The 19,930-nt window shown below is 44.6% G+C and overlaps 1 protein-coding gene across 4 annotated transcripts in view; it reads right to left on the minus strand.

Annotated features, from left to right (window-relative positions):
• Positions 1–322: 322 nt before the first annotated feature.
• magi3a (membrane associated guanylate kinase, WW and PDZ domain containing 3a) overlaps positions 323–19,930 on the minus strand; it is a 114,342-nt gene continuing 94,734 nt past the window's right edge. Inside the window, exons 9-22 of one of the 4 annotated variants that reach the window (XM_087833342.1) lie at positions 19,578–19,787; positions 17,458–18,075; positions 15,620–15,651; positions 14,653–14,917; positions 13,877–13,971; positions 13,472–13,664; positions 8,755–8,970; positions 7,234–7,419; positions 7,014–7,107; positions 5,318–5,396; positions 4,964–5,101; positions 4,670–4,808; positions 4,315–4,387; positions 3,250–3,357 (exon numbers count right to left, since the gene is read on the minus strand). In XM_087833342.1, coding sequence (XP_087689468.1) covers positions 4,335–4,387; positions 4,670–4,808; positions 4,964–5,101; positions 5,318–5,396; positions 7,014–7,107; positions 7,234–7,419; positions 8,755–8,970; positions 13,472–13,664; positions 13,877–13,971; positions 14,653–14,917; positions 15,620–15,651; positions 17,458–18,075; positions 19,578–19,787 — 2,318 coding nt within the window. In that variant the 3' untranslated portion in view covers positions 3,250–3,357; positions 4,315–4,334. Of the gene's footprint in view, positions 3,358–3,419; positions 4,388–4,669; positions 4,809–4,963; positions 5,102–5,317; positions 5,397–7,013; positions 7,108–7,233; positions 7,420–8,754; positions 8,971–13,471; positions 13,665–13,876; positions 13,972–14,652; positions 14,918–15,619; positions 15,652–17,457; positions 18,076–19,577; positions 19,788–19,930 lie in introns of those variants that run through there. The other 3 variants (XM_087833341.1, XM_087833339.1, XM_087833340.1) reach the window with 3 other exon arrangements.

Genomic DNA, 19,930 nt, shown 5'->3' on the forward strand with positions numbered 1-19,930 from the left:
CTGATTTGAGTCCATTGCGCACGCGCAACGCATTGATCTGTAGGTAATGTAGTTTAAAGACGGCGCATGGCTGCATGGGAGTTGGAGTTTGGAATGTACTGAATGCGTGCGGCTTTGCACGCACTCACCTCCACTCAGCTGACGTAATGGTTAACCCACTGGAGGCGGAGCTTACACGCCACAAGGATAAACCACTGTAACAGACTCCAATTTGAGGTAGAAATATATATATTTTTAAAGTTGTCATCATAATGCAGTGGCACACCCACTCGAGGCGAAAAAAAGAGGACAAAACAAACATGTTGAATCAGTAAACCTTTATTTATCAGTGCATGAACAAAATGCCATGACCAGATTATTATTATTTCTTTTGAACCACTTTATAGCATTTCCTCTCAGTTCCCTTCCCTTAAAAAAATAATGAAACAATTTAGAGAGGATTTTTTTTCCTGCATGAAGGCAAATATTTATACAGGTGCTGTACAATTTATAAACATTTACAACTACCATGATGTAAAACTAAAAGTTTTTTTTTTATATATTTATATATATATGTATATATGTTGGAGCAATACAAGGCCACAGTATCATACATGGTAATGGCATGAACAGTAATTAATACAGTATCGCATCATAGTCACAATAAAGTGGACAATAAATTAAGCAGTGGTCTTACAGACCCACAGATGCATGTATTACTGCTTCACATCCTTATGGGTTGGGTTCAAGCAATCATTTGCTTGTGAACAGCAGTGTATAAACCACTAGGTGTCTCTACTCCACAGGAGAAACATTGGAACGATGCTACATTTTCATTTTAGAGCAGGGCAACATATCCCAATAACTTTTTTATTACACTGAATTTCTTAAAAAAAAATAAAGTTGACAAACCTTGATTGTAATTTCAAGCCAGACTCCTAAAGAAATGGTACTGCCAATTTCATGCACTATATGTTCAATCACCAAAAGGTGACATTTGGTGAATTCTTCAGGCATCTGGCCTATAATGGAGCATAATATTAATACTATACTACTTAAATCATGGGGGTCCTGTACTCAAAATAATGATCAAAAATAGATATTTGTGTTGGAACCATCTGTTTTTGTGCCTATATTTATGGTTAACAAAAACACATATCTTCTAATGTTTTTAGTAAGTTAAAAGCCAGATGTCTCACTTCTTACAGTCAGCCTCTGTTAATTCAATTCATGTATAATATGAGTCGATATATGTGTAACCACTTTGTTAAATGAGATATGTTTCATTTTCAGTATAGTCGATGCTACAGTGATATTTAAAATACACAGGCCTACAAGTCAGCTTGTATACGTACACGCAGGCAGAGGACCTAAAATACAGAGCTGTGAACAGTCAGCAACTTTATGAATCAGGCTTGAATGAAATTAGATGCATAAACTGCAGTCTTTGAATGTATTCTTTTAGATGGAGATGCTTATCTACACGTTCCATTTCCACGTGAAAAGTGAAATTATGTGTACTAACTGTTCTGTGTACATTTAATTTCAATAAATTACATTATGCTTTATTTTCATTAACACACATATAACAAACATTAGAACTATAACCACAAGTATCTGGTCTGCTGATTTATGCATATAAAGCTCCAGGGTAGTCTTTCCGTTCTCTGATATGCTAAGGGGATTCATGTCTTCGCGTGTATGAATGCAGTCACGCAGACGATTCACGACTCTAGTCGGTCTCAAAAAACAAACCATAAAGGACTTACGAGACAGTTTCGCTTTTAAGACGGCGATCAGAGAAAATCACAAGTCTCCGTTTTGAAAACATCCATTTGTGACAGCAACAGTGAGTTAGTCTCACCTGGAAGAAAAGCTGTGAGTGCATGTGTATGCCTTTAAACCTTCAAACGTGACACACGTAATAAAAAAACCCCAAAACAAACAAACAAACAAAAAATCTGGATCCTTCATCGTGGTGGGGAGGAGAGCAGTTTATCCCAAAAACCCCACAAACAGTCTCACAGTGAGTGCAATTAGGAGCAGCTTCTTTATATTACCGGAGTCTCTGATTGGCACAAAATAGACGTCATTGTTACTTCCAAATACCACACTCAGAATCCATGTGTTACACACATGCTTACACATCATTATACAGTACAAATTCTCATGTAGGTACAACATGTGTCGGATCAGATATCAGCAGCTTGATGCAAACTGATGTAGGCAAACTGGTTGGAGGAAAAAATAATAATCAGGAGCAATGAGAAGCTATGTTGCTGGTCGCACAGTGATCTGCTATGTCAGACATGTCTGAAAAAAAATAATCCTTCAATTCTGAATTCATGTTTGTGGCTCAGCCTTTTCTTTATATATGCAGAGTCCCGGCAGGGTTTCAGATATCTGCATATGTGGTGTCCACTCGGGACTGGATCTTGGCAGAACTGGGAACTTTCCACGGGCCCGGGGTGATGGGACCCTTCTTGCTGGTAGTGTTCCCATTGCAGCTGGGGTCTGGGATGCTACTGTTTGAACCTCGTGGGTCCTTTTTATTCACTTCTTCAGTTGAACCGTGGTACTTGCCATCTCGATGCTCCTTGTCCCGTTTGTCTCTTCCGGTCTTTCGGCTCAGTGTGCCACCATCAGCGTCTGACCCCACCCTCTCCCTGTATGCTTGGGAGTTGGATTTTTGGGCCAGTGCCTCTTGCTCAGCCCTCTTTGCCTTTCTGTAGTAATCAGTGGTTCCCCAGGTTTTGTCTCCACTCTCTGTAGCTCCTCTTTCCTGCCAGTAAGCTGAATCAGTCTGTTTGTACCTCAGGTCCTTCTCTTCTCCAGAGGCAATATTGGGCTTTTGGCCAGCTGGGCGCCTGGGGCTGTGAGGCTCCTCCAGGTTGCTCAAAGGCACGGCAGGGTCACGTTCCCACTTGGAGCCTCTCTGTCCCTGGGCTTTTCTGTCCTTGCTCATGTCCTCCAGGGATCCGCTGTGGCCTTGGTCTGTTTTTCGAGGGCTCTGGGAGCGATCTACGTGCTCCCTTTGGCCTTCAGTGGCTCTTTTGGGGCTACCACTTGCGGAGTCGCTCCTGCTTGTTTTATTGGTCTGGGTGCTTGGGCTGGTGGTGCGCTTATGGTTAGGGTCAGAGATCTGCTGTCCTCTTGGTTTGTTAGCCTGCCTACCATGCTCCCTCGCAGCACCAGGGGACCCACGTTCTATGCCGTCACCCCCAGGGAACTCATCAGGGGCAGATATTTTGGGTGAGGATGGGGAAAGTTCAGAGGTAGAGAGGGAGACAGAGGATGGAGAAGCTGGAGATGACTGCCCGTCAGATACAGAGAATCTGGGAAAGCTTGAGGTTGGAATGGTTACTTTGTCCTTTGAACCTACGAAGCAAGCAGCAGATAGTAAGAAAAAAAAGTTTGAGCTAAGCAAAGAAACTGCCATGTGAAAGCAAAGAAACTGCAGAAGCTAAAAAAAAAAAAAAATCATAACGAGATATTTTCGCACATTCAACAAAGATTAAAGATGATTAAATAAGTCATACAATAGAAGCGCGATATGCTCAGTTTTTGGAAAAAAAAGATTTTTTCCGTCTACCACACTTTCTGTAATAGTCCTTTGTAATAGCCCCCTCTAATATATTTGCCTTGTTTGAGATGTGTATCAGCTGACGACGTAGCTATCAATGAAAAGGTGCTAGAGTTCACTCAGCACTGACGTTTCAATTTTCCCCAGAGCTGATAAGAACTGCACAGCTGTAGTTGAGAGCAGATATATGCAGCAGAAAAAAAAACAGAGAGAGAAAAGGGAGCGTGATGGACTTAGAGGTGCTGAAATGAGCTTTTGGATTTCTAAGAGCAACAACTCAGAGAAATTCATTCAAATAATTTGGTCTTCGGATTGAAAGATTGATGCCAGTGAATAAACACAGATCCTTTTTACCACTTTTCCACTCGCTGATCAATATCTGGTTAAGAACTTCCCTCCAGGCCTCCATCTTCACTCAAACTAAGGACGCAGTGAGTGTTCAGTGGCATCTTGTTTTGTAATACCCTTAAAAAATAACCCGTGGGGCTCAGAAGCCTTCCAATGCTCCTGCAGGCCTGTTTGTTCTTCTAGGACTCACTGCTTTAGTTCAGCCCTCTGGATAGTCTGGTTATGCTGTAATACATTAGGTGATTACTGAGCTACAACGAACTGATCTATTCAGGCTGATCATGGGGGATGACATAGTGGATAGAGAATAACACTTTAATTTGGGAGTTAAATCACTCTGAAAGGAGAGTTCTAAGACAAAAGTAGGTGGAGTACAAGGATTACCAATGTTATTAGGGACAGACCAAGAAAAGCAGTGAGGCCTTTAGTGATGCTCTGGTTTCATGTAGAAGCACAGGGTGGAAGAAGAGTTCAGACCTATAGAAGGAAGAGATAAAAGTAGAAATAGACAGCCGTGCTAGAGCAGAAAACAGAGAAAGCAAGGCAGATAAAGGCAGATCCAAATAGCAGTAGTAAAACAGAATGAGAAGAGAGAAAAGTCAAGAAAGCTTGCAACACATGCATGAGAAAAAGGAAACTCGGCACCCTGCTATCTAGCATATCCATACAAAAGCTTCTCTATATGTATGACTAATAAGCTATTAAGTAGATCTATATGCAGCGGCGACAACATGCACGCAGTGCTCTGCAATAACTCACTGTGATCCGGGACCAAGCCCTGGCCAGGTCGGAGAAGTAGATGAACTTTATTGCCTCCTGCTTGGATCAGCTCAATTGCCCGAGTGTGTGTAATGCCCTGTGTGGCCTCGCCATTGATCTCCACTATTTGATCTCCAACCTGACAAATAATAATAAAAGAAAAAAAAATCGATTAACATGAACTTTTCCACTGCTAGGGCTCATTTTGCCCGAGGTACAGTGCTCTGTGAGAAACTCAATAAAGCTTTGATTAGGAACTACTGCACTTCAATAAAGCGGACAAAGAAAACATACGTGTATCCTGCCATCTTTAAGAGCGGGTCCCTCCTCGGCCAGTCGAAGAATGAACAGCCCCATGTTATACTCTTTCCCTCCTCTCAGGCTGAAGCCGAAGCCTCTCTGGCTGCGTTCCAGCTCCACCACAAAGCAGCCCTGTTGTTCACAAGAAAGATTGCGAGCTTTTAAGACTGAAGCAATTGATGCAAAATCATTCCTGAGGTGGGAATGAATCTGGAAAATCTATTACTTGGTTGATATACATCACGATCAAGAGTTTCTGGGGATCAATTGACACCAGGGCAGAATGACAATATTACAAACATAAAATACTACAACTGGGGAAATATAAACATCAAGCATCGGCCTCACCTGCTTAGGGCCCGATGGAATGAGAGTTCCTGTCCCATCTCTTGGTGAAAGATGATTCTTAGCCTCGGAGTCACCATTCCTACCCCAGAGAAGATGCATTACAGTGTAATTTACTATAATATGACACTAAATATTTACTATATTTAGAAAACAATATTTCAAAGACATGAAATAGACGTCGTTTATTATGAAAATTTGAGTCAGTAAATGGTTATTCTGACGAGGTAGACTGTGATATGTTATGCGCAATATTCCTACCAAATATAATAAGAAGCAACTATGGTGGCAGTTTAATAGTGAGGGAAACACAGCCCTTTGTATAACCCAGGTAAACTAGACGAGTATTAGCTGTTTGCTAATCCACTGGCATTTATAAAGGCCAATAAATGAAAACTAAAAAAGAAAAGAAGAAACACCCTTTAGCCATCTTATGAGTGTTGACATTGCGCGTCTATCAGAGGGCACTCTGGCAACCAACATGCTTGAAATGCCACAAACACAACTGATCCAAGCAAACTGGGCAGGGCATAAACAAGTAAATAAATAACGTAACAAATATCAGGGAAATCTGTTTATGCCTCATGTGTCTGAAAGGAAAAAAGAATAAATCGAAAATATATCAGAATATCAGGATTTTAAATCACTAAAAATCACACACACATATACACAGACACACTAAAATATCAACACTGGCCTCAAAAATCTAATTCTAATGAAAACCCATAAAATGCATGTGTTCGGTGCTCTCGTACATACATGCCTGTACCACCAGCTTATTCAAATGTAATATTAGTAACAATGTTTTTAATCATATCCTATTTTAAATATAGAATCAGAGAGCAAAAACATAAAAGGAGAAAAGGAGTCTAATTCTGTTCCCTCTCTGCTGTGTCCAGTGTGAGATCCACACATTGCTCCTCCTTCATTACAGCAGCGTGAGCCTCTTTTTGTTGGCTTCATTATGCAACACGCAGAGAAATGTAAATTCTTCAAAGAACCATGTTGCTTTTACATTTCAGTGATAGATAAGGGGGCATACTTTAATGCTTCGCAGAGCTCATTACAATGCCTTTGTGAGAACTTCGCTGTGCTGACGCACTATATAAAGAGCGTAGGAATTCTTACCAGCTCTAGCTTTCAGAAGAGTTTGCACACTTTATGCCACCGAGCTGAGAGCTTCAGCTCATATCTGAGCCTAGTGTGACCCAAGGCATGTTGGTGATTAAGCGGAGAGGAAGAGGCTGAGGACTGGACGGGGGGCTAAATGTGGAGAATATGAATGCATGCTGATGGGCAGTGAGCGGACGTGGGCGAGAAATGATGGTGGCAAATTTCTGTGGCAGTGGGATTAAAAAGTCTGTCACAGGTGGCCTTGTTTAAAAAGAAAGATCAAAGGGGAAGCAAGACTCCCTATTAATCTGTCTCTTTTCCTTTGCTTCACCATCCAAAGGGTGACCATAGGGGGATTTTCTGTCTTTTTGGATAACAAGGAGTGTGTGAGGCACAAGAGATAGTAATGGGCCACATTGCAGCACAAAACCGAAGGCGCTTTGAGAGGATTGGGGCTAATTTATGGTTCAAATGGCAGAACCTGTATTAGATTGTCTCCAGTGGACTTAGTATTTCAAAGGGGAATACTGGCAAGCCTGTGTGGATGCTCGAGCTTGTGTGGGAGTATGCGTGTATAATCGTTTACCTGTCTTGGTAGCTGGGAGGCTGTTGGCCTACAGCTCTGTGTTGTGCCGAAGGGCTCTGCTTGGCTGAATTTGTTCCAGACGGAGGAGCACTGTCTGTAAAAGTAAAGGTGTGCCAAGATTCCTCGTGATCGTATTCCCGGAAAATACAGTTAAAAAACAAAGCAAACAATGACAAAAGAACAGCGCGGCAGCACTGTGACCTCGTCTGTGTCAACTCACCATCTTCAGGCACAACAGTAAGAGTGACGATGTTTCCAGCATCCTTGATGAGTTGAACAATATCGTTGTGTGAAAGCTCCATGATGGAGCGGCCGTTGACAGCAGAAATACGGTCTCCCACCTTCATTTGACCTATACGGTCTGTAGGGCTGCCTTCAATAATACGACCAATTTTGTGAGGTATAACTGGAAGAGAGCAAATCAGAGAAATGACAAAATGCAGTGTGGGATGTTTATGCAAGTCTATAAGCCCAAAATTTAGAGACCAAACTTTAAGTAAGAACACGTAATGCCTTTATGTGATGTCCTGCACATCATGTAAAAGCATTACGCATATGCTAACATATCAGTTTATGACTTATGCTACACTCAGTCTTAGTTGCGCACGTACCCAATAAGCTCTTTACAGAGAATAGCTAAGATTAACAATTTGTGCCATCAGCTTTAGAAGTATTAGAATATTAACAGTATGAAAATAGCATTTCTTATTAGGGATGCACCGATACCGATACTGGTATCGGGGCCGATACTGTAAAATGTGTGCGTACTCATACTCGTAAAAGTTAACCGATACCATGAACCGATACTAACTTATTTCATTAATCAGAGGGTGGCTTGTCATTTCTGTTGTAGTGTTTTAGATTGGCCACTAGGGGGACATCCCGCGCTAAACAGGCACAGGGTTAGGCGAGTGAGACTGGCGGCTCCAGATAAAAAAGAGAAACTGGAGGCTGCTGTAGCTAGGCTAAACAAAATGTCAGCAGTGTGGACCGGAACAGCCAACTTTAACTCAGGTTTTGGAAAAGCGATGAAAAATGTCAAGAGAAAATCCACGGGCAGTTAAAATAACAGAGGCTCTGACTGATTTTATCGCTCTGGATGACCAGCCAATGCCGGTCGTGGAAAACATAGGATTGCACCGTCTTCTCAGCATACTCGAGCTTCGATATGAAATATAATAAATAAACAGAAGTGTTTATTTATTATTCTGAAAGCTCGGGACAGTGCCAATAGTTCAGTGATATTTTGTTAAATTACAATGTGGAGACTCCGCAATAATTTAACAGAAGTGCTTATTTTTCACTTGAAATCTTTTTGTGGTCATTTTTATTAAGATTTTATTTTTTATCAGCAGAGAATAAAATAAAACTTGTCTGCATTTGTGTGTGTGTGTGTGTGTGTGTGGTAGAAGTATCGGTTTTTGTACTCTATATAGGCAAGTACTCAGATCCAAGTATCGGTATCGTATCGGTTTGAAAAAATTGGTATCGTTGCATCCCTATTTCTTATTCATCTGAAAAGGGAATTTATTGTTTGCGATTATTTCAGGACAATCCTTCCAAAAATGACTTTAACGTTTCCCTCCCTACATGTTCTCCACTAGCATAACTAAATGTCAATAAGTAACAGATTTTGCTGGAAATGTGTTTGATGTTTAAAAGATTTCGCAATGTTCCAAAAAGTAAAAAGACAATATAGGATTTCATTTTTAAGGATTTATTGATTTTATTTATTTCTAACCTCCAGGTGGGGGCTTGTTCTTTGACGTGAGGATGACAAAGCCAAAGCCTTCGTTGTCTTTGCGCTGCAGAGTAACATCAAAGCGTTCAGGACGGGTGGGCTGAGCAGGCTGGATGACGCTTGGTGCTTCGGTACGAGGCATCTTGGGAGAGCTGTTGACCAAAGCAGATGCAACCTGCTGCGGCTGCTGGTTGTTGTCATCTTCTCCTCCACCATCTTTAAAAAACAAACAAACAAAAAAAAAAAAAACGGTACAAAAATTTTAAAACACAAATGCATAGCATCCATCCATCCATCCATCCATCTTCATCCGCTTTATCCGGGGCCGGGTCGCGGGGGCAGCAGCCTAAGCAAAGAGGCCCAGACCTCCCTCTCCCCAGCCACCTCCTCCAGCTCATCCGGGGGAACACCAAGGCGTTCCCAGGCCAGCCGAGAGATATAATCTCTCCAGCGTGTCCTGGGTCTGCCCCGGGGCCTCCTCCCGGTGGGACATGCCTGGAACACCTCACCCAGGAGGCGCCCAGGGGGCATCCTTACCAGATGCCCAAACCACCTCAGCTGGCTCCTTTCGATGTGGAGCAGCAGCGGCTCTACTCTGAGCCCCTCCCGGATGGCCGAACTTCTCACCCTATCTCTAAGGGAGATGCCAGCCACCCTTCGGAGGAAGCTCATTTCCGCCGCTTGTATCCGCGATCTCGTCCTTTCGGTCACTACCCACAGCTCGTGGCCATAGGTGAGGGTAGGGACGTAGATCGACCGGTAAATTGAGAGCTTCGCTTTTACACTCAGCTCCCTCTTCACCACGACGGACCGGTGCAGCGTCTGCATTACTGCAGCTGCAGCCCCAATCCGTCTGTCGATCTCCGGCTCCCTTCTCCCATCACTCGCGAACAAGACCCCGAGATACTTGAACTCCTCCACTTGGGGCAGGACCTCATCCCCGACCCGGAGTGGGCACTCCACCCTTTTCCGGCTGAGAACCATGGCCTCAGATTTGGAGGTGCTGATCCTCATTCCCGCTGCGTCACACTCGGCTGCGAACCGCTCCAGTGCGAGCTGGAGGCCCTCACCCGATGAAGCCAACAGAACCACATCATCCGCAAAGATCAGAGATGAGATCCTGAGGCCACCAAAGCGAAAGCCCTCCGCCACTTGGCTGCGCCTAGAAATCCTGTCCATAAATGAACAGAACCGGTGACAAAGGGCAGCCCTGGCGGAGCCCATCACCCACCGGGAACGAGTCCGACTTATTGCCGGCAATGCGAACCAAGCTCTTGCAACGGTTGTATAGGGATAGAATGGCCCGTAGCAATGGGCCAGACACCCCATACTCCCGCAACACCTCCCACAGGACACCCCGAGGGACACGGTCGAATGCCTTCTCCAAGTCCACAAAACACATGTAGACTGGTTGGGCAAACTCCCATGCACCCTCAAGTATCCTCGAGAGGATGAAGAGCTGGTCCAGTGTTCCGCGACCAGGACGAAAACCGCATTGTTCCTCCTGCATCAGAGGTTCGACTAGCGGACGAACTCTCCTTTCCAGCACCCTGGCATAGACTTTCCCGGGGAGGCTGAGGAGTGTGATCCCCCTGTAGTTGGAACACACCCTCCGGTCCCCCTTCTTAAAGATGGGGACCACCACCCCGGTCTGCCAATCCACGGGTACTGCCCCTGATCTCCACGCAACATTGCAGAGGCGTGTCAACCAGGACAGCCCTACAACGTCCAGAGCCTTCAGGAACTCGGGGCGGACCTCATCAACACCAGGGGCTCTGCCACCAAGGAGTTGTTTAACTGCCTCAGTGACCTCGCCCCCAGAAATTGGCGGGTCATTCCCCTCATCCCCAGACTCTGCTTCCTCCTTGGAAGACGCGTCAGTGGGATTAAGGAGGTCCTCGAAGTATTCCTTCCACCGCCTGACAATTTTCTCAGTCGACGTCAGCAGCGCTCCGCCAGCACTATACACAGTGCAGGTAGAGCACCGCTTTCCCCTCCTGAGACGCCTGACGGTTTGCCAGAACCTCTTCGAGGCAGTCCGAAAGTCTTTTTCCATGGCCTCTCCGAACTCCTCCCACACCCGAGTTTTTGCTTCAGCCACTGCCCGAGCCGCATTCCGCTTGGCCTGTCGATACCTGTCGGCTGCCTCCAGAGTCCCACAGGCTAACCAAGCCCGATAGGACTCCTTCTTCAGCCTGGTGGCTCCCTTCACCTCTGGTGTCCACCATTTGGTTCGGGGATTACCACCACGGCAGGCACCAACCACCTTGCGGCCGCAGCTCAATGCAGCAGCTTCGGCAATGGAGGCGCTGAACATGGTCCATTCGGACTCGATGTCCCCCGCCTCCCTCGGAATGCTGTTGAAGCTCTGCCGGAGGTGTGCGTTGAAGATCTCGCGGACTGGGGCCTCTGCTAGTCGTTCCCAGCACACCCTCACTACGCGTTTAGGTGCACCAGGTCTGTCCAGCGTCCTCCCCCGCCACCTGATCCAACTCACCACCAGGTGGTGATCAGTTGACAGCTCAGCCCCTCTCTTTACCCGAGTGTCCAGAACATATGGTCGCAGGTCTGGTGATACGATTACAAAATCGATCATCGACCTACGGCCTAGAGCGTCCTGGTGCCACGTGCACTTATGGACACTCTTATGTTCGAACAAGGTGTTCGTTATGGCCAAACTGTGATTAGCACAGAAGTCCAATAACAAAGCACCGCTCGGGTTCAGATCAGGGAGGCCGTTCCTCCCAATCACGCCCCTCCAGGTCTCGCTGTCGTTACCCACGTGAGCATTGAAGTCTCCCAGTAGGACAACAGAGTCTCCAGGTGGAGCACCTTCCAGCACCCCCCCCAGGGACTCTAAGAAGGCTGGGTACTCCGAACTGCCACTCGGCGCATAAGCGCAGATGACAGTCAGGACCCGTTCCCCGACCCTAAGGCGCAGGGAACAAACCCTCTCGTCCACCGGGAAAAACCCCAACGTACCGGCAGCAAGCCGAGGGGATATTAGAATACCCACCCCAGCCCGCCGCCTCTCACCAGAGGCAACTCCAGACTGAGACAGAGTCCAGCCCCTCTCCAGGAGACTGGTTCCAGAGCCCAAGCCGTGCGTAGAGGTGAGCCCGACTATATCTAGCCGGTACCTCTCAACCTCACGCACTAACTCAGGCTCCTTCCCCACCAGAGAGGTGACATTCCATGTCCCTATTGCCAGTCTTGGCAGCCGGGGGTCAGTCCGCCAGGGCCTCCGCTCCTGGCCGCCACCCGACACACAATGCACCCGACCCCTATGGCGCCTCCTGCGGGTGGTGGGCCTGCGGGAGGATGGGCCCATGTCTCCTCTTCGGGCTGTGCCCGGCCGGGCCCCATGGACTAAGGCCCGGCCACCAGACGCTCGCCCTCGGGCACCCTCCCCGGGCCTGGCTCCAGGGCGGGGCCCCGGTAACCCTATCCCGGGCAGGGTAAACTGTTCCCTCTGTGTTTTTTTCATAGGGGTCTTCTGAATCGCTCTTTGTCTGGTCCCTCACCCAGGACCAATTTGCCATGGGAGACCCTACCAGGGGGCAAAAGCCCCCAGACAACATAGCCCCTGGGATCCCTGGGACACACAAACCCCTCCACCACGATAAGGTTGCGATTCACGGAGGAGCAAATGCATAGCATTGTAGCAAATTTGGACTTCATTTCTAGGACTGATTAAAAAAGATGCGATATATTAACATTTCAGAATGATTCTACCAATACACGTTAAGTATGAGCAGTCTGATTTAGTTAACATAAATTTAACCCAATAACAATTATTTGACAAAATTTTTCTGATTTGCTCTTGCAGAGATCCTTCTGTAAATAATGCAGAAGCAGGGGCTTTATCAAAGAAGCCTTTCTGCAGCATGCCTTACCCACATTAAATGAAAGACCGTCAGCTCTACAGTTGAGATAAAAGGCCTTTCCAATTTGTTATTCATAAGACAAGCTAAGCAACCTCCATCTCTCTTCATTGTATGTTTGTTTTGCTGAGTCTCTGTTTTGCAAGCCAGCATCAGTGAATCGCTTTCTAAGCCCCCTGCTTTGAAAGCTTAAACCCTCACATGATTGATGCTTAATTTTTTGCAATGTGATCAAAGCTGTTGTTGTGATACATCAAATCTGTAGTAATTTCAAAAAGTGCTTGTTCTATTCATGGAATGGCTATCGGTGGGGTAAACCAGCCAGGATGCAGCAGGATATGTGCAGTTAAAAAAAAAAGAAAAAAGAAAGAAGAGTCAGCATTTTTTCCATCCTTTGAGATTTAACTCTACCAGCTGATCTAATCTTCAGTGCTTTTTCACACAACTGCAATCATCCTTGACAGATAAACAGAGAGCAAATAATCTTCTTTTCTTGTTTCCACTTTATGCCCATTTTGATTCAAGACGAAACCTGGAATTCACCTCCTGTGATTAAAATAAATTAACCGTCCTTAAAATTCCTTCTTTTTCCTTTCAGGAAAACTACAGCATAGCGTAGCATCTTAAAAGTCCATTTTTGACAAACTTCATTTCAGTCAGAGAAAATCTACCACAACGAATTTAAAGGATTAATGGAAAAAGAAATCCAGATCAAAGCTTTCCCTCAAAGGTTCTCCTCTAGCATACCTATATAAGCCAAAGGAGTGAGCAAGAAGCCACGCTTTCTGTGCCCTCAGAGGAATGCGGAGCTGATTATTCAGAAGCAGACCAACCTGTGTATGCTAGTTTCCTGCGGACTGTAAGCATGACTTGGCCATTACGAGCAGCATTGGTCATCAGCTCCAGCACTTGTTTGTGGGATTTGCCCTTGACTGGCACGCCATCTATACAAAGTAGCTCATCCCCTGCCCGCAAGCGCCCGTCCTTCTCTGCTGCACCGAGTGGCACAATGGCACCAATATATACCTGTGGAAGTAAGATGGTGTAAGAGACATCTGAGGGAGATTCATGACACAGACTGGCTGGTATTTTCATAATACCATTCCCAGAGATGGGAAAAGAAACTTTCAGTTAATATTAAATCAACAGAATTCAGCTTCAACTTGGTGTCAGTCTGCTGCTCTTATGACTGAGGGTCTCCAACAGTACTTTTAAATGGATGCTGGCCTCTGACTTACTGGCTGATCTGGTCCCTCGCCCCCAAGGACTCTAAAGCCAAAGCCTGATTCCTGATTCCTTTTGATGAATACATCCAGGTCCTTTGTATTGGGAGCTGCACAGAGAAAAGAAAAGAGAATTGGTAAAAACTGATGAAAAATATTCATTAACTGCATGAATGAAATCTCTCATGACCATCAGGAAAACACCTAGATACTTGACACGGGCAACAACACACCTATACATAAGAAAAACGCATGCTGACCACAAGGCAATCTGAGATTAAGCAATCTAAACTGTTTTTGAAAACTCTAGAGCAATATTTTCCCTCTTGCCGAGCCAGAGATGGCACTGCTAGCGATGTTAATGAGATGTCAGACGCTAACAGGAGCTGGCAGAATCTTTTTGTCTGTGTTTGTGGTCTATAAGTAATTCAAATGGTGCATGTGCACAGATTTGATTCAAACATGCTTTGACTGTATTATTTTGATTGCAGTAAGATGTTTGTGTCTTTTTGTGTCGTATTTGGCTTCTGTGTCCCCGAAATTCAGTAACAAGTGTGTTAGCATTTGCAAAAGACTGTAAGCTGGTTTTAATTGCACATCTGAGGATTTGATTTCTTTGTGTAATAATGAATCACAAAGTAGCAGTTTGAATCAGCACTGACACCGGTAACTTGTTAATTTCACTAATCCTAAAAATACGTTAAAAAACATGAATGAATCGAATAAATATTTGCATCTGTAGTAAAGTTTACTACTGTAAACTGTGTAAGTATAAGTACTCTTGTACTTACGCTTGCTGTCCAGAATGGCCTTGGACTTGAGGTAGAGCTCAGATGCATCTGGTTTGGGTGAAGCTGAGCGCAGGGTGCTGGAGGAGAACGTTGATGCATTGGGGGATGCCTCAGGCTGACTTAGGGTCTCTGTGCTGCTGATCATCTCCTGCCTCTGCTGCTGCATCGTGGGCTGAGGGAACGGATGGACCATTTGTTGGGGCACCGAATGAGGTGCCTGGTGTGAAGTAGGCTGGGCTACTCCGTGAGACATGGGACCTGTGCACTGCAACACAGAGACAAGCAATGTGATATACAAGATGGTAAAGCACGAGCTCATTATAAGGCAATCATCCATTAAACTAATGGATTATATATTACATATTTTTTGCCAATGCGTTCAGCATCATTGTATTATGTCTGCAGGTTATTTAATAAAAGGTATTCTATACTATAGCAATGATTTATGTCTAAAGTAGGAAGGTAGCTAATGGAGGGAAAAAATCATTAAAGCTTGTCCAGAGTGACAAACTACTCCGCCGGCATAAAGTGAAAGAAAAGAAAATAGTACATCCACACAGATCTGAATAATTATGCGTTGAACAAATAAAACAGTATGAGTAAGCCTGTCGGTGCCCCAACGCTCTCTATTTTAAGAGTGCATCATGGAGGAGTAGCAGAGGAACAAGCTGTTGAACATGGCATATCATCTTAAACACCCATACACAGAGGGATGCTAAGTTGCCGTTTGCCAGAAGCCAGCATATTTACCCACATGCAGTTCCAGAAATAACAGCCTGGCTAATGTGGGCTCCCCGAATGATGCATCTAACAGCAGCTACTACAGCACGCACACGTTTACACGCTGGGGCTTGCGGGTAACCAAGACAAAAGTTTTCTGCTTTAATAATTCATCAGCAGTTTTAGCAGCAGAGTCTATTTTTTTTCTTCATCATACAAAATGGATTTGAACCGACAGAAAACTTACTGGTTTCAGAGACTTCACTGGAGACGTCTGACCTGTGAGCAGAGAGACAGAAGTGGGAATTAAAGTGACGTCATTAACAACACAACAGCAAACATCTGCCAACATCTGCTTACATCAGATTCAATTATTTAAGGACGAGTTGCATTTTTGCATTTTCTTCACTCTAATGAACTTTTGACCTGAAGTGGTTGAATCTCAACACTAAAGCCTCTCTCGGTTCTTATGCAGAATCTGCACCTTCTTCTCCACCGACTCACACGGTGAACTTGCTCGTAGGTTTCAGATTTGGCTTTTGTTTTTGTTCTCTCTGACATGGTCGTGGTCACAGAGCAGAATGTGAACCAGAGTGTAAGTAAGCCAGTAGGGGGCAGTAGACTCCAGTTGCATGAATGGTTTATGGGATGAGAGACAGATGACCTTAAGCCTTGGGAAAACATGCATTTCTGTGGTTTAAACCTGCCAGCTGTTAGCTACATTACTAGAGCAGCATGAACACTGAAGCTTTTCAAATTTGAATTTTCATCAAATCAATTTATTATAAAGACAATTACTGGCATCGATTTAATAAAAAAACATTTAGTCTCACCCCCCCCACCCCATTTCCAATATTATGTAAAAATTCACTGGCAATATCTCCATTTTCACAATCTCTGATCATATCATATCTCAGATACTGAGTTCAGAACACAACCCATGGGGAAGGGCACTTTGTCTCATTTCCAGATTTAAATCCAGTATGGGGAGCAAGGCCAAATAATTTCCTGTTTCATTTCTCGCTGCTCTGCTGTCATTAGAAGAAAGTTCTAGCCGCCGGCTGGGAGTAAAGCCTAACCTAATCCCAGTCCATGAGTGACCCGAGGGAAGCCCTGCGGCACTACTCCTTTTAGTCCTGGAAAGCTATGATCTGCTTTTTTAAAACATTAACACACAAATCCTCCATATGCACTGCAATTAAAAAATGCATATCAGGCTGGCACAGCAGCATACGCACATACACACAAACTACAACCCCCCTGGAGCTCAACGTAGACCCCAGCTGTGCACATCTGATATGTGGGTGCAACACTGATCTCTTGAATCTAGGCTACTGCACTGCAGTAAAGGCATAAAGGAACAAGCCCTTCGAATCTGTGAAAGCATGAAGTAAGAAGAAGGGCAATCATTATTCACTGTGCTCCATCACTCCTGCCTCCCCTCTCACTTTCTCTCCAGGCAGCAAGTGAATCACCAAAACTGCCATCTATTTGCACCTTCCTAGCATAGCTCATCATGTGACTAAGCATGACTTCCTCCCTGTTTGGGAAAGTGCATGGTGGATGATGCAGAGCTGGTGTAGACCAGAGCGTGAAATTGCTTTATTTAACATTGGGAGAGTCTGTGTATTCAAGCAACACCTACTGAACACCACAATGCGTGCTGTTATTTTTAAATTAAAACATTGTGCATTACATTAAATCTCACCTCTTCTACAGTTGAAATATTTTTGACAACGTCTCACTTTCTCGCAGGAAATTATTTACAAATGGAAGCAGACTGTTCAACTCTGTTGTTACGCTCTGCGTTTTCTTTTGGCCAAAAGAAGGTAAAGAAATGGAACAGGTGGCGTAAAGGTGAGTGAGGATTAAAGTAACTTCAGAAACGTGGGTCTAAATAGCACTAACGCCTGTATTTTGTCTAAACAGCAGATTAATATAGACATCAGCGATGTCACAACATACGTACTGTAAACTCACCACCTGTGATATCCTTCTATAATGTCAGTGTTGCAGGCTTACCTGCAGCAGCAGTGGACAACAGTACAATAGTAGCAAAGTGAACTTTCATCATTGCTGACTCACCTCCTCTAAGCACCAGCACGTTGACCTCACTGCCCACAGGCAGGTCTTTGAGGATGTCGACCACCTGCGAGTGGCTCAAAGTTTGGACATTCTGCCTGTTGATCTCCTTGATAACATCACCCTTCAACAAGCCGCGGCACCACTGGGCGTCCAGGATCATCTTTACCTTTTGTCCCAGGGGGCAATCCGCTATAGCAAAGCCAAAACCTCCCGGGCCTTTCACCAAGGGCACACTCACCAGCTCCGGCTGTAATAGAGTAGGGTCAGGCCCTTCTTGATTAAGGGCATGTGGAAGGTGGTGGTGTTGATGGGGATGAGGATGGTGGTGGCGACCTCCGTTGGTCATAGGTGGCACTGACGCAGTCTGCCGAGAAAGGGTCGCTCCATCGTTGGTATAATTGAGGTCTTGTGGTGTCGAAGGGGAAGGAGAAGTGTCCTTAGAGGCACTGAGGTTGCTCGATGCCTCCTCGCTATTGCTGGTGTCCTCTGGCAGAGGGTAGCCCCGACACAGGATCATGTCCACATACTGATTGACTGGGATAGATTGGAACATCTGCACGACATCAGCATGAGTCTTTCCCAGCACGCATGCCCCATTAATGTCCACAATTACATCACCTAAAGAAGAACAAAAAGCTTTTACACATTTGTGACATGAATAAATTGGACAAAATTTACATTTTTGTATTCATCACCATGCCAAAGGAAATTTTGAAAAGTACTATTACAACAATACACCGTAAACCATTAAAAAGACACGGTGATAAGCGCAATTATGCAATTGGATTACATAAGTAGACTCCTATATCTTAAAAAATTAAAACATGTTAACGGGGGAGGAGGGAGTGTGCGAGAACAGAAAATAAAACGAGGTCATTGACGTGTTTTCTTTTTCCCCCTTTTATCTCCATGTACTGTAAAGGATAGACTCTAATCACCCCCGGCCTGCCCCAGATATAGGTCTGGATAAGCAGCTGAATTGCTGACTAGCTAGGTGGCTAGATGCCCAGAGGTGGATTGCCCACCCACACAATCGATACTTTACCCTCGAAAAAACAAAGGCTAAGTTTTCACTCTCGTGAGTGAGCTTCATATACCAGTTTGTTGCTTGTTCAGACCAACTACATGCCGCTCTCACGATTAGTTCAACAGCTCCATATCCAAAAAACTAAGCGAAATATATTTTCTCACAAAGTTCAAACACTCAACCTTCAGCATAAATAAATGCCGTAGGCCAATACTCAGAAATGAAAAAACAAAAAAAAACTACTTGAAGATGTTACACTCTACTGCTTGCAATTAAAACCCAATGAAATTAATTACATTCATCTTTTGTTATAGTCAATTACCCTCCTTCTCAAGGGAAATGAAACACTGAAAATAATTACTCTCTTTGCTCCACTCTTAAGTTGATTCTCAGCAGCCGCAATGGCTTGGCAATCAATACTACGGTAATGTGAATCTTAAGGCATTACACAGTAACATACTTCAAATGAATACAGTCACCATGCATGTGATCACAGAACTAGAACATGCAATAATAAAGAACTTACTGTGCCACTTGCAAAACACACTACGTGGCAGACTCATATACATCCCCTGTTTTTACATAAGCACACATGTCAACCTGCAGCCACGCAGCCTGTATGCAGGCTAATTACATTTTTAATATACGAGTGCGTATAAAATGTGAGCCTCTACTATAAACTGCACACGGCTTTATTGATGACTTCTCTATTTTTCGAGCTGCTCCACTGAACACTGCCTATAAACATTTGTCTTTGCTTGATCAAGCAATGTGATATTCAGAGTGAAGTGCCTGTTCGGTTTTTTGCCTCCGAATGTGTTTATTTGTGTGTACGCAAAGGGCACATTAAGCTGTATTATGTACCGAATGTATGCTAATGCCCAGCTTAAGTGTTACTGCGTGAATAAAGGATAAATGCCATGCACAGTTACCCGTGTACACGTGAATGTGACACGGGATTTTGTTGACTTTGCTTTTAAACAGTTGTATTACCTTGCATTATGGAAACAAATTACAGCAGGGTGGTCTCCAACTGTTAAAACAGCATGCGAACCAGATACTTAAAAAACATTATGTCTGTGGGGAATGTTACCTGAGGCAATCTTCTTGTCATGTGCTGCAGGCCCATCTGGCAGGACGTTTTTGACCTGGAGGAACTCGTCAGGTCGGTCTCCGCCAATAATGGTGAATCCAAAGCCCTGGGGGCTTTTTCTAAGTGCTGTCTTAAGTATGTTGCCCTGTAACTGAGTCGGATCTCGAGTAAACCCCCGCATTCCCCTGCCAGGCTCCTCTGCTGTGGAACCTAAAGGAGACGTAGACAAAAGGTAATGATTAATGATCTAATATCACAAGTACGCTCAGTAAAATTCTTGCACTAAATGTTTGGGGTGTGAACACATTCTTTACACCATGCTTTCAATTCCACACAGAAAAATGTTCGGACAG

The sequence above is a fragment of the Neolamprologus brichardi genome, chromosome 20, assembly GCF_056152115.1.
Source record: "Neolamprologus brichardi isolate AB-2024 chromosome 20, ASM5615211v1, whole genome shotgun sequence".
Taxonomy (NCBI): Eukaryota; Metazoa; Chordata; class Actinopteri; order Cichliformes; family Cichlidae; genus Neolamprologus; species Neolamprologus brichardi.